At 44.2% G+C, this 13,986-nt stretch overlaps 1 protein-coding gene across 1 annotated transcript in view; it reads left to right on the top strand.

The window, feature by feature from the left end:
- STAM2 (signal transducing adaptor molecule 2) overlaps nt 1-13,986 on the top strand; it is a 37,866-nt gene that overhangs the window by 2,522 nt on the left and 21,358 nt on the right. The window contains exons 2-6 of the mRNA XM_075829279.1: nt 8,678-8,762; nt 9,807-9,882; nt 10,002-10,097; nt 11,509-11,655; nt 11,799-11,868. Coding sequence (XP_075685394.1) covers nt 8,678-8,762; nt 9,807-9,882; nt 10,002-10,097; nt 11,509-11,655; nt 11,799-11,868 — 474 coding nt within the window. The remainder of the gene's footprint in view (nt 1-8,677; nt 8,763-9,806; nt 9,883-10,001; nt 10,098-11,508; nt 11,656-11,798; nt 11,869-13,986) is intronic.

The raw sequence follows: 13,986 nt of genomic DNA, 5'->3' as shown, positions 1-13,986 counted from the left end.
GCGTGTGCGTTTTGTACGCGCAAAAACACAGCGTTTTGCGCGCGCAAAAGGCACTTAACAGCTCCGTGTGTCATCACCGTATGATGTGCGGCTGCGTGATTTTCGCGCAGCCGCCATCATTATGACACTCTGTTTGTATGTCTAAACAGAAAAGCACGTGGTGCTTTTCTGTTTTCAATCATACCTTTGACTGCTGTTGCGCGAATCACGCGCATCCCACGGAAGTGCTTCCGTGTGGTGCGCGTGATTTTCACGCACCCATTGACTTCAATGGGTGCGTGATGCGCGATAAACGCAGTAATATAGGACATGTCGTGAGTAAAAATCACGGACTGTCTGCACGGCCCCACTGACTAATATAGGTCCGTGCGAGGCGTGTGAAAATCACGCGCGTTGCACGGACGCATATCGCGTTCGTGTAAATCCGCCCTAAGGGTTAGTCCGAAAACACCACCCATTGATTTTAATGGGAGACGGAGGTGTGTTTTTCATCGAGCAGAAAAAAATGCTTGTAGGAAAAAGAAGCGTCATGCCCTTTCTTCAGGCGTTTCCGTCTCTGACCTGCCATTGACATCAATGGGAAGGAAGAAAAGCGGTTTTCGCTGCGTTTTTTTGCCTGTGGCGCTTAATGGCCATGAACGAAAATCGCCACAAAAAGGTGGCAAAGTGAGTGCAGACAGGTCAAAATCCACCTGCAAAAAAACTCAGTGTGAACAGGGCCTTTACAGTGGTATCAGTCACCTATAGGCTCCCATGTTAAAAACAAAAAAACATACCGGGCGCTATACGTTTTTTTTAGTTTTTTTTTGCTGGATACCTTAAGAATGGTATACTGATGTGTACCAGCCCCATGGAGGCCAAAAGGAAACTCTTTTGGCCATCGTCGTGCTAATGAAACGGTAACGTACATGATAACCGCAGTCCATAAACGCCATGTGAGTCGGGCCTTACGTGTTTGGGTGTAAGTAGAGACAGACGCCGCCTTATTTCTGTAATAAATTATTCACTACAAAATTAGTCTTGTAAATGTTGATCATTGGTCGCTGCTGTTGCGTTAAACGGGTTAAATTGAATCTCACGTTATAGAAAACGTCTCACGTGACATAGGGACGTGTGGGGGTCTTTGTGCGGACCACTAGAACACAGAGGCTTCTTTGGCTTCCCTCGTAGACTGTAATACAGTACACATGTCATCCTTCTGTTCTATCTGTTGGTGGGGTCTCAGCACGAAGACCCCCAGCAATGAGAGCCTCACCTGTCACCATGATGTCAGACATTTGATGCTGACGGAGCGCTGTATAGTGGAGGACATTGTTGACAAACCTTTTGTCAAGTTGCATGACCAAGAAAACGATATTTAATTCTTCCGTCGCCGTGATCGCAAGTGCCACTAAGGCGGGCACTTGACTCCTGCACTGATGCTGCCAGTCCCATCCCTCTTCTCTGAGTGACGGGTCTGGCAGTCTTCTGATTGGCTGCTAGAACTGTCACTTAAAGCAGAGTGTGACACTTGCAACCGCTGTACTGTATTCTACAGGATATGTAGTAACGTTTTAGATCGGTGGGCGTCCGACTGCTGGGACCCCCACCAATTGCTGGATCGCTGCATTCAGCTGTTTGCATAACTCACATAGTGTTTGACTGGAGCGGCAGCTCGCATGTTCTACCGCCCTCCATTATACAAACCTGGAAAGCAAACCCCCCTAGGATTTGCAGCAGGCATGGGCCCTATTATGACACCTTTGGGAACATTTATAAACTTGTGATATTTTGCAGGAAAGGTTTTTTTTCCGCAAAAACGGCACTATTTGTGCGTGATAAGCGCCAAATTAACGTGGTGCATATATGGGAATTCGGCGCACGTGCTCCACATTACAAAATTCTTTGACAGTTATGACTGGTCTGACCTCGGGTAGACTGCCTGACCGTTTTATGGTGTAGAAAGTGGTGCAGACGCTTTATAAATTTGGCGCAGCAAATTAGACCACACCCCCAAGCTGAAAATCTGTTATCAGTGACATTTTCTACACCAAATCCACCCTAAAAAAAAAGACTGCCTGTGAATGTTATTACAAATTTGTCCCCTTTGTGTGTGTGCGGCTCCGTAGGCAGAATACAGACCACCTTTTATAGTAGACTGTATTCTGCTGATTGTTCCTACACATAAAGTTTTCATTTAGGAGTAATTAGGAATGAATTCTGTAACTCCAGTCTGGACGACAAAGCCGTATAACAATATCAGGGTGCAAAACATAGCGAGCAGGTTTAAATCCCTATCTATGGATTCGGCCTGCAGCCGATGTTTGATGCTATTGGTGACGGTTATACTTCTCTCCTGGTAGACTCTGCGAAGGAGAAGTGTGGTTGGCGACTCTGGAAGTGGGGGGTGGGGAGACACAATTTTTACTAGTATAGTGAAACGGGGTACACTGCCGTGACTATTGGTGGGGGGACCTCAAATATCATAGGACAAGTTTGCACACCCGCAGTGCGTTTGCTGAAGGTTTTTGTTTTTTTTTAATGACAAGCTTGCTGACTGTTTCCAGTAGTAACCAGCAGAATTGTGAATGCAGCTTTGGACTCTAAAACAGGCTGTAACTCAGGATCAGTACATGATAAGTAAACGTAGTTATTCAACTGTGTACTGTATGTAAAATGGTGTTCAAAGGTGAGCGGACGCTTCCTGCTGGCGGATCCATATCACCACGCGCTTCTCTCGTGAAGCTGAAGCCAAATAAATCCAGGTCGATGCAGCGCGTACAGCCGCGTTATAGACACATTTCTGTTTGGTGACTAATGATTTACTGTGTGAGTTCTGCTCAGGAATTCTGGAAACGACCTAAAACCTTCTGTTTTCTATTATTTTGCACATATTTCGCCACAAAACCCTGATCGCAACGGCTGATTTCATAACTGGCAACGTTAAGCGCTGAATTTTATGGGTGTATTTATATTACATTCTTCAAGTGTTTTTGCCACGATTTTCGGAAGCGCAGTAATATTGCTGCAGTTTGTTTTTTTTACAAAAATGTTGCGGTTTTGCAGCAGTTACGAAAATTGGCTCATGTAAGTATACCCTCCGTCTGTCTGCATATTTATTTATTCTATGCTTCAGCTGATTTATTTCTAAGGCTGGAATCACATATGCAAATGAATCCAACAGGAAGGGGGAGTACACAGGAAGTGAACAGGAAGGGGAAGTACACAGGAAGTGAACAGGAAGGGGAAGTACACAGGAAGTGAACAGGAAGGGGAAGTACACAGGAAGTGAACAGGAAGGGGAAGTACACAGGAAGTGAACAGGAAGGGGAAGTACACAGGAAGTGAACAGGAAGGGGAAGTACACAGGAAGTGAACAGGAAGGGGAAGTACACAGGAAGTGAACAGGAAGGGGAAGTACACAGGAAGTGAACAGGAAGGGGAAGTACACAGGAAGGGGAAGTACACAGGAAGTGAACAGGAAGGGGAAGTACACAGGAAGTGAACAGGAAGGGGAAGTACACAGGACGGGGAAGTACACAGGAAGTGAACAGGAAGGGGAAGTACACAGAAAGTGAACAGGAAGGGGAAGTACACAGGAAGTGAACAGGAAGGGGAAGTACACAGGAAGTGAACAGGAAGGCGAAGTACACAGGAAGTGAACAGGAAGGGGAAGTACGGTTTTTTTATGCAGTTGCTGTGAAGAACTAACTGCATCGAGGTACGAGGTAAATCAAGGTAAAAACACATATGTTTTTTCTATGTGGTTTTAACCGCACCTCAACAACAATGGCTGAATGGACCCCAACAAGGCCTTTCACCTGAGATTTCCTACTCCTACCTGGTACATGTGTTGATTTAACCCCTTTCTGCACCATGCCGTCCATTTAGGCTAGAAACTCGCATTGTGGTTTAAATTATTTTTTTTCCCCACAAATTGAGGCAAAACCACATCATTTTGATGCGATTTTATGAAAATCGCAACAAAATGGTGCGGTTTTGCTGCAGCAGAAAAAGCATTTAAAGGGGTTGTCCACTACCGGACAACTGATGACCTATCCACCAGATAGGTCATCAATATAGGATTGGTGAGGGTCCAATAGCCAGACCCTGCGCCGATCAGCTGCTCCGGCACCGGAAGTTATTGCACAGTATGCAGTGTACGGAGAGCCGGAAGCAGTTGGCTCTGTACATTGCATTGCGGCCGTGCTGTAGTACTGCAACTCGGCCGCTATTCCATGACCGGAGCCATCTGCTTCCGGCATGCACATCCGGAGGCAGTTGGAGCAGCTGATTGGTGCAGTGTCCGGTCGTCGGACCCACACCGATGATATATTGATGACCTATCCGGTGGATAGGTCATCAGTTGTCCGGTAGTGGGCAACCCCTTTAAGCCGAGACATTCGTTTCCAGCCTGACCCCCCTGCAGATTTTGTTGCAGAAATTTCTGAATGGGGTTGTTTCTGCAGCAAGCACAAGATCTGCAATAAAATCTGCAAAGTGTGCAGTAGACCTTACAGCTCCATTAGCAGCAGGTGTCCGCTGTAACAGTCATAACCGTACCAATCCTGCCCGTTTAACCCCTTAGATGTGGCAGTCACTAGTGACCGCAGCAACTAAATACTTTTACAGAGGGAGGGGGCTCTTTCTGTAAGGACATTGACGCCTCCCGTGACGCGATCATGAGGTGCCAATGGATTGTCTTGGCAGCCAGGGGCCATTAGTATAACACTGACAGTTATAATACTTCACCATACAGTCCCATAGTGAAACGAAAAAAAATTGTACGAAAAAAAGCTAAAGTTTACAGAAAAACAATATTCAAGGTAAAAAAAAAAACATTTTCCCCACCCCTCCACAAAATGCTTTATTATGGTAAAAAAATAACACATAATTGCCACATCAGCACTTAAAAAAGTTCACGTTATTTATCCTGCAAGGTAAACGCAGTAGGAAAAAAACCCTAAAAAACAATTGCCCTTTTTTTTTTTTTTTATCTTGCCTTGTACCCCAAAATCGTACCAATATTTATACTCCCGCAAAAACAAGCTCTTCTAAAGCTACGTCGACAGGTAAACCAAATATGTTATAACTCTTAGGCTATGTTCACACAGAGTTTTTTGCAGGCGGAATTTCTGCCTCAAAATTCTGTTTGGAAGTTTGAGGCAGATTCTCCTCTCCCTGCACGCCACATTTTCGCGGCATTTTACGTGACGTTTTTCGCCCACGGCCATTGAGCGCCGCGGGCATAAAACGCAGAAAAATGGGCTTTCTCTGCCTCCCATTGAACTCAATGGGAGGTCAGAGGTCGAAACGCCAGAAGATAGGGCATGTCGTTGAAATCAACGGGAGGCATTTTCGGGCCGTTTTTAACTAGTTTTTTGGCACGGTTTGGCTGTTTTTTTTTTTTTGTTTTTTTTTCTATCTATCCCACCCGCAAAAAACGTTTTAAAAACTATTTAAAATATTATATGTACTTCAAAATAGTGCCATAAAAAAAAAAAGAATTCGTCCTGATGGAAAAATAAAAGTAGTTCTGGCTATCGGAATGCAGAGATTAAAAAATGAAAAGACTGTCCTGAAGGGGTTAAAGAAACTACAAGGAATACTGATAGTTTTGGGATCTATTCACACATGGCACCCATATTGCACTTTTTTGTTGCAATTTTCGCAAAACTGCAATATGACGGCGACATGTGAATAGACCCCTACACCTGGTGCATGACACTTGGATTCTCCCGGTGTTGTCCTTTAAATCCCTGTGCCATGCTCCACCCCCTCAGCCCCTGCACTGGACATAACACAACGGGGGACATTTAATATAAAACTAGACCAAACAGGCAGAAACGGCACCAAATTTATCACAGTGGCGCACGCCGTATGAGAGATCTGGCGCACTTTTATCTTTCTTTTGCCACCTCTGGGCGCACGTCATTAACAAATCTGGCACGTTTTACGACTCTTCTTAGCCGCACCTCTTTTTTATTTTTTTTTCAAAACGGTCTAGGAGAGTGCAAAAAGTGTCCAAAATACATAATAATTTTGGCGCATAGCATGTATGCCACTTTTTTGGGCGCGGTTTGTGCCAGAATTCTGCCGCATCTTGCTTAGTAACCCTCCCCCGCTGTATACATTTTGCCTGGAGCGTTCCTTCCTAATAATCACCTGTACAATAGGGCAGTTTTGTAACTGGAGCTTCCTGTTAAGTCAGCGGCCGTAGATGGCGACACGATCAGATATTTCGTATCCTCCTATGAGCCATTGGGATATGTCCTAGATCTCTCCAGAGAGTGGTGGGCATAGAGGGAGATTTATACTTCTATTTGTGCCAGTATTCCGGTGGGAAAAAGTCGCAAATTTTTGTATAGGTTTGTCTTGCGTAAAAATTCGCAACTATTTTCACTTTTAGGCTATGTTCACACGGAGTATTTTGGGGGAGGAATATCTGCCTCAAAGTTCCAAACGGAATTTTGAGGCAGATATTCCTCCCCCAAAATACTCCGTGTGAACAGCAATTATCGCGCCGTTTTTCGCCCGCGGCCATTGAGCGCCGCGGGCATAAAACAGCGAGATATACGCTTTCTCCTGCCTCCCATTGAAGTCAATGGGAGGTCGGAGGCGGAAGCGCCTGAAGATAGGGCATGTCGCTTCTTTTTCCCGCGAGGCAGTTTTACTGCTCGCGGGAAAAAGACGCCGACGCCTCCCATTGAAATCAATGGGAGGCGTTCTCGGGCCGTTTCTGCCGAGTTTTGCGACGCGGTTTCCGCGTCAAAAAACTCGGCAAAAGACCCCGTGTGAACATAGCCTTACGCTGCTTTTGCCAGTGGGTGGGGCTGAGCAGAAGGGACCGGGCAAGCCATTGCTTGACAAGTTTACTATAATTTATGTCAGAAATTGGCGTAAAACAAGAGACCGCCCCAAAATGCGACAAATTTAAGACTAGCGCGCCTCTTAATTAATTTCTCACATTTTACTCCAGCGGGCTTTTGTCTAAGGCTTAATGACGCCTTTATACATCATAAATGGAGGTCACTGTTATCAGGGGTTAGAGGAGCCGGACCAGCGGTGATCATGTGATTGCAGCACAGGCGGCTTCATTCCAAGAAGAGGTCGTCGTGTTAGGAGGAGCGCTGTAGGGATCTTTGATCTGTTGTCCAAATAAATTCCCTGCTTGTTTTGACCAGATGTCCAAGTTATCCCTCAAACACGCCATACACTTAAAGGTACACCCCAGGCAAATTTTATACATTATTATGCCTTGTGCAGGATCTGAGGGGGCGGAGCATGACACAAGATTTCAAAGCACACCAATCCCTCTTTAATCTTTATTGAATTAAATAGACTCTGTGCCCAGGGTATGTAGGGTGGTCTCGTTTGGCATTGCAGCCCCAGTATTTATTCGTAATTTTAATCTTCCCAAGTAATCCATCATTACTGGAGAAGATTGAGAATTGATGTATAAGATCGTGGGACGTTACACAGTTTAGGACTAGTTCACATGCTGTTTATTCCTTCGGGTGGAGGTATACAGTACTCCCAACTTCTATATGGACAGTGACGTCAGAAGCTTTGCAAAGCCTGAGTCCCTGGCCAAAGTGGTGGAGGCGCCCTGGTCGCGGACTCCAAACACCAACTGCACGTCGGGCCAATATCCCCCATGACCGCAGGAACTTGAAAGCAGCCGTGAACTCCGGCTGTGTCAGTCTTGTGGGCGCGGGGGACAGCGCCCCTGTGCGGGCAGGCAGGGCAGCCTATGCTGTATCGGGAAGCTCCAGTGACATATCTGTATAGCATATATGGACCATTACAATATATAGAAACGGCAGCACATCCAAAATACATTAAAAAAATTAGAAGTGGTGCACAGCAGCCAAAAGGTCGAGGTCCAAGGACTTCCATAGGTATAAAAACAAAAAAATACTGCAACGCTTCAAAGTAAAGTGGAATTGTGAGTATTTATTTACTCCATAGCATGTCCAACGATTCAACCCCAAGGGGGCGCGGTCATGCGATGATAAAAGTGCATAGTGCCAAGTACAGATAGTCCAATATCCAGTGACATCACTTCCTCAATTTCTTAATACGTGATATATAAAAAACAAGTGATCAATTACATATAAAATCATTCCGTCGGTGACATTGTAAAAGATCTAAATAGAAATATTTTATTAGGATCTTCTTTATTAAATTGTAAATACAGGGGCATCACATTTCTATATCGCTACTAGCTGTTTTGGCATCCGGAACGTCACACTGCGAGTGTCTGGGAAACCAAAGCGAGGCGGTTTCGGACATTTCTGGGCGCTGATTCAGACGCGGTTTCCGTGTCAATATCAGCGTAAAAATAACTGGGCCTAATAGTCTAATTAATAGGACCCATTTACGATACTCTCAGGGCGTCGTACGGTCGCCTCTGTAAATGTACCACACGGCGTGCGCTTGCGTATGTCAGATTGGGCGGGAGAACAGAATCAAAGAAACAGTTTAAAGGTAACGTCTGTCCATGTAAAAAATCCTAGTACTTGCCACCGTATAACTCTGCCATAGTCATAACATGTGCTATAGGCAGGGGGTCAACACATGGATAGGGGTGTTTGTGCTATTCTAAAATCAGGACGACGGTCGCGAGATCCAAACTCCGCCTTGAACTTCTTGTGTAGGTTCTGCTGGTTTTAACACTTATTTCTGTTTTGTCCAGAGAAAGCAACAAATGAATATAACACCTCTGAAGATTGGGGCCTTATTATGGATATATGTGACAAAATTGCGAATACTCCCAATGGGTAAGATATAAATGAGTTACTTGTTTTCTGGAATAACAGGAATGCACTTCGGCCCCATGCACACGACCGTAGATTTCGTCCGTAATTATGGACCCATTCATTTCTATTGACCACGGACACCTTCCCGGGAAGGTGTCGGGGCCGTAGAAAGCCTCTGCAAAAGATGGGACTTGTCCTATCTTTTGCTTTTTGCGGACCGTGCTCATATACTTTATATGGAAGCACGGGCCGAATATCGTAATCACGGGCACAGCCGTGTGCACGGGGCCTTAGTCCTATTATCATTTACTTTTAGCTGACCACGTAGACCTAAGTTTCATAGATGCGGCTGTTTTTATTTATATCATATAGCAGCCTCTTTGTGTATTATTACATATTATTTACCTGCTTTATAAATTCTACAATATTGTTGTTCTTAAAACTATAGAGTTTGGGCTGTCCAATGTACAAAGCTTAAAGGGACTGAGTGTCTCATCATGATATCCTTTAATACACGGATGGGCCGGGTGAGCATGCGAGTTACTCTGTTTCAGTAACTACCATTCAGTCTTATGGCACTTACGGAAACAGCGTAGCTCAGCGTAATTTCCATAATTCATGATCGGAAATCATACACACGTCAGCCGCAAAACAGAGCAGTAGACCGGGGTTTAGGGGGGCCCCGTTCTAGAGATAGGTGCGGGTCCCAGCGGTAGAACCCGCATCTATCTGACATTTATGAAATATCCACATGGTATACAATGTCTCTGATGGGGAACCCCCTTTTAGGGGTTAGGTGTAGGAAAAAGAGCAGCAATGGCGGCAGCACGGTTCTCTCTGTTAAAGTCGGTAGGAGTTTCAGAAACAGCCAGTCCAGAGGTAAGACCCCCACCTAATACACATTTATGGTATCTCCTGTGGTCTAAAGTGGGAGCCCCCCCCCCCCCCCAAAAAAAACAGTCTCCAAGTACTTTCACATATGATCTCTGTAAATTGTGAGAATATGAGTTGAATATGATTGGTCTGCAGTCGGTAATCTAGACCGCTGTGTATCTTGAATTACAGAGCAAAGGACGGCCTGAAGGCAGTAATGAAAAGGGTTAATCACAAAGTCCCCCACGTGGCCCTGCACGCTCTCGCCGTAAGTAGATTCCGCCTTCTATTGATTTTCGTACTCCTCGCCAGACACATCAGTTACTTAACATCCTGTGAGGTATGAAATATATCTCATCAAAATGTCTTTTTCCTCTGCCTCCACAGCTATTAGGGGCCTGCGTGTCCAACTGCGGGAAGGCTTTTCATCTAGAAATATGTTCCAGAGATTTCGCCAGCGAAGTGCGCGGAGTTATAAATAAGGTATGTTCATAATTAGATCCTTCATTTGTTACGTTTGCCACTTCTTCTAACAAAGACAATATTGATTTATGCTTAACCTTGAACACTCGGCCTTTTCTGCCTGAACACTGGCGATAAAGCCCAGCATTATGTCTAGCCCAACGCTCCGATGATTGCACATTAGAGAAACGATAGACGGGTGGTTATAATGCCACGAATGTACATTCAAGATAAAACATTGAAATGTCAAGTGGTAAAATCTGAAATAAACGAGTAAATCAAGAAAATAAACCTGGGGTTATGCACGCTGTGTAGCAGAGATTAGGAATGTCGCATTGTGTTCAGCTTCGATGATGCCGAGGAGGTAAGTCGTGTGTCAGCCGGGACTCGCAGACTGCAAACGATGGGTTCTTTTCATCAAAGTTGGGCCTCATGCACACGGCGTATTTGGGAGCCGTGTAACACGGTTACCGCAATTCAATACGGCCATTAATACCATCATATTAAAATACAATAAGAAACGCATGCAAAGTCTGCAAAAATAAAATCACTGCATGCTCCATCGGATGGCAGATATCGGAGCGAGTTACCTATTTAGCCCTTGTAGAAGAAAACTCGATGCATGAAACAGAACCTCACCCTTAATGGCCCGCAATAAGGTTCTGATTTGCAGGAAATGCCTTTACGTACAGATTGGTGGTGGGTCCAACTGCCGGGACCCCCATGATCCTTAAGGCCCTTTTACACAAGTTAACGATCGGGCAAAAAAAAAAATGATCGCTCTTTTCCGATCATTGTAAACAGGGCAACGATCAGCTGATGAATAAGCAAACGCTCGTTCATCTGCTGATTGTATCGTTTATGGAGCTGAAAATATTATCGTTGTCGGCGGCACATCTCCCTGTGTAAAAAAGGAGTTGTGCTGCCGACATGATAGACATGTATGGGGACGAGCGATCGGAGTAACGAGCGCTCGTCTTCATACATCACTGATCATATCTCGTTATGAAAGGAGCAAACAAATGAATTCCCTGGCTCAGCGTTAGGCTGGATTCACACGAGCGTGTTCGGTCCGTGATATACGGACCGCATGTCGGCCGCATTTCCCGGACTGAAAACACAGCAGGGAGCCGGGCTCCTAGCGTCATAGTTATATATGACGCTAGGAGTCCTTGCCTCGCTGCAGGAAAACTATCCCGTACTGTAATCATGTTTTCAGTACGGGACCGTAGTTCCGCGGGGAGACAGGGACTCCTAGCGTCATAGATAACTATGAGCTAGGAGCCCGGCTCCCTGCAGTGTGTTCGGTCCGGGAAATGCGGCCGACATGTTGTCCGTATATCACGAACCAAACCCGCTCGTTTGGCCTTAGGTTAAATCATAGACCTGTCCTTGCTGTCTTCTCATCTATAATGTTATAACTTATTCCTAGGCACATCCAAAAGTATCTGAGAAACTTAAAGCGATGATGGTCGAATGGTCAGAAGAATTTCAGAAAGATCCCCAGTTCAGCTTAATATCGGCCACCATTAAATCTCTGAAAGAAGAAGGAGTAACATTTCCTACGTCTGGCTCTCAGGTACGGTGACATTATGATGGATCTTATTTGAAATCTTGTGTTCATGGCGGGCGATGACCTGTCAAATGACTTTGTTTTTTCTTTTAACCTCTTCCCTACTGATAAATAGGATGTATGCATTAAACGTTCTCGTTCTTCCTCAGAGTGCTTCTAATACTCCTAAGAATGGGACTGTGGTCACCAAGAACAAAGAGGAAGCAGATCTTGCTAAAGGTAAATTCTTCAGGCAATACTAGCTGCATGCTGATAAAGAAATGGGTTGTAAATAGGTCACGTGACCTCGCTGGCGCAAAGAATCAGATCTGACATGATTATTTGGCGGATGAAAGGGACACTCCTTGTTAGCAATGCTCAGTCAGTACATTTATTTAGGATAATGGATGCCGAGTTATGTTTTAGTAATGCTACGGATCAAATCTTTCAACCTTTATCACGCAAATTTATTTTGAGGGACAACCCACACTCCCCTACAACCTCATCCTTTAACCCCTTAATGACCGGGCAATTTTGCACGTTAATGACCAAGGATTATTTTTAGTTTTTTCACGGTCGCATTCCAAGAGTCGTAACTTTTTTTTATTCTGTCGACATAGCCGTATAAGGGCTTGTTTTTTGCGGGACGAGTTGTATTTTGTAATTGTACCATTTTTAGATGCTTATAATATATAGATTAACTTTTATTAACTTTATTTTAGGAGAGAATTGAAAATAAGCAGCTATTCCAGCATTGATTTTCATGTTCTAAATTTACGCCGTTTACTATGCAGCGTAAATAACATGTTAACTTTATTCTACGGGTCGGCACGATTACGGGGATACCAAATATGTAAAAGTTTTATATGTTTTTTCTACGTTTGCACAATAAAAACCCTTTTAGAAAAAAATTACTTGTTTTTGCATCGCCGCATTCCAAGAGCCGTAATATTTTTATTTTTCCGTCAATGTGGCCGTATGTGGGCTTGATTTTTGCGGGACAATGTGTAGTTTTCATTAGTACTATTTTGGGGTACATAGGACTTATAGATTAACTTTTATTTTATTTTTTATGGGGGGAATGGGAGAAAAGAGAGAATTTTGCCGTAGTTTTTTGCGTTTTCTTTGGACGCCGTTCATCCGGCGGTTTAATTAATGTGTTCATTTTATTGGTCAAGTTGTTACGATCGCGGGGATACCATATATGTGTATGTGTGATTTGTTTTGACCGTTTTACTAAATAAAACCACTTTTTGGGCCAAAAAAGTAGTTTTATTTGACTTTGACTGTAATTATTATTTTTTTTTTTTCACAAACTTTATTTAACTGATTGACATTTTTTTTTTTAAAGTCCCACCAGGGGACTTCACTATGCGATCTGTTGATCGCATATATAATGCTTTGGTACACTTAGTATACCGAAGCATTATTGCCTGTCAGTGTAAAACTGACAGGCAACCTGTTAGGTCATGCCTCCGGCATCACCTAACAGGCATTTGCTAAAGACAGACCTGGGGGTCTTTGTTAGACCCCCGGCTGTCATGGAAACCCGACGGCGACCCGCGATTTGTTTGCGGGGGCGCCGATCGGGTGACAGAGGGAGCTCCCTCCCTCTGTCAAACACATTAAATGCCGCTGTCACTATTGACAGCGGCATTTAATGGGTTAAACTGCCGGAATCGGAGCGCGCTTCGATTCCGGCAGTTGCGGCAGGAGCCAGGCTGTGTATAACAGCCGTGCTCCTGCCGCTGATCGCGTGGGTACAGTGGCAGTACCCGCGCCATCACAGGACGGATATATCCATCCTTCGGTGTTAAGGAGTTAAACTAAATGTACTTCATATCAATCTTTTTGCAGGGCCTTTGTATCCGATTACCTTTTACTGAATGTTATTTTTATTTTATTTTCATTTTCATGTCTTGATTTTTGGTTCTGTTCACAATACCATTTTACACTTACCGTCAGGGTTCAGTTGCTTTTTATGGCCGGTATAGCGCTATTTTTGATGTAAAAAATACCAGAACAACAATAACAATTAAGTCAGTGGCATCCGTCAAGATTCATTTTGAACTGTATGAAAACGGATCTGTCAGCTGTCATGTCTCCATTATGAACAGAACCTGTAACACTGGTGTGAACAGAACCTTGCATTTCTGTATGCTCAATGGTTTTTTTGAAACATTTCATCAGAAAGATGAGGGTCTTGTGGTAAATGAAAAGATGAGGGACACTACAGAGGCTGGCTTTATGGCGCTGATATAATATAGATTAATGTAGTGAGCACCGAATAAAGCTGAAAAACCTCTCTAAATCACGATTAGATAAAAAAAAACTTTGCTGGAGAAGTTGACTGGATAA

This window comes from Rhinoderma darwinii, chromosome 6, assembly GCF_050947455.1.
Source record: "Rhinoderma darwinii isolate aRhiDar2 chromosome 6, aRhiDar2.hap1, whole genome shotgun sequence".
Taxonomy (NCBI): Eukaryota; Metazoa; Chordata; class Amphibia; order Anura; family Rhinodermatidae; genus Rhinoderma; species Rhinoderma darwinii.
Note: the sequence above shows the minus strand (reverse complement) of the source record. Positions and strands in the feature narration are given on the sequence as shown.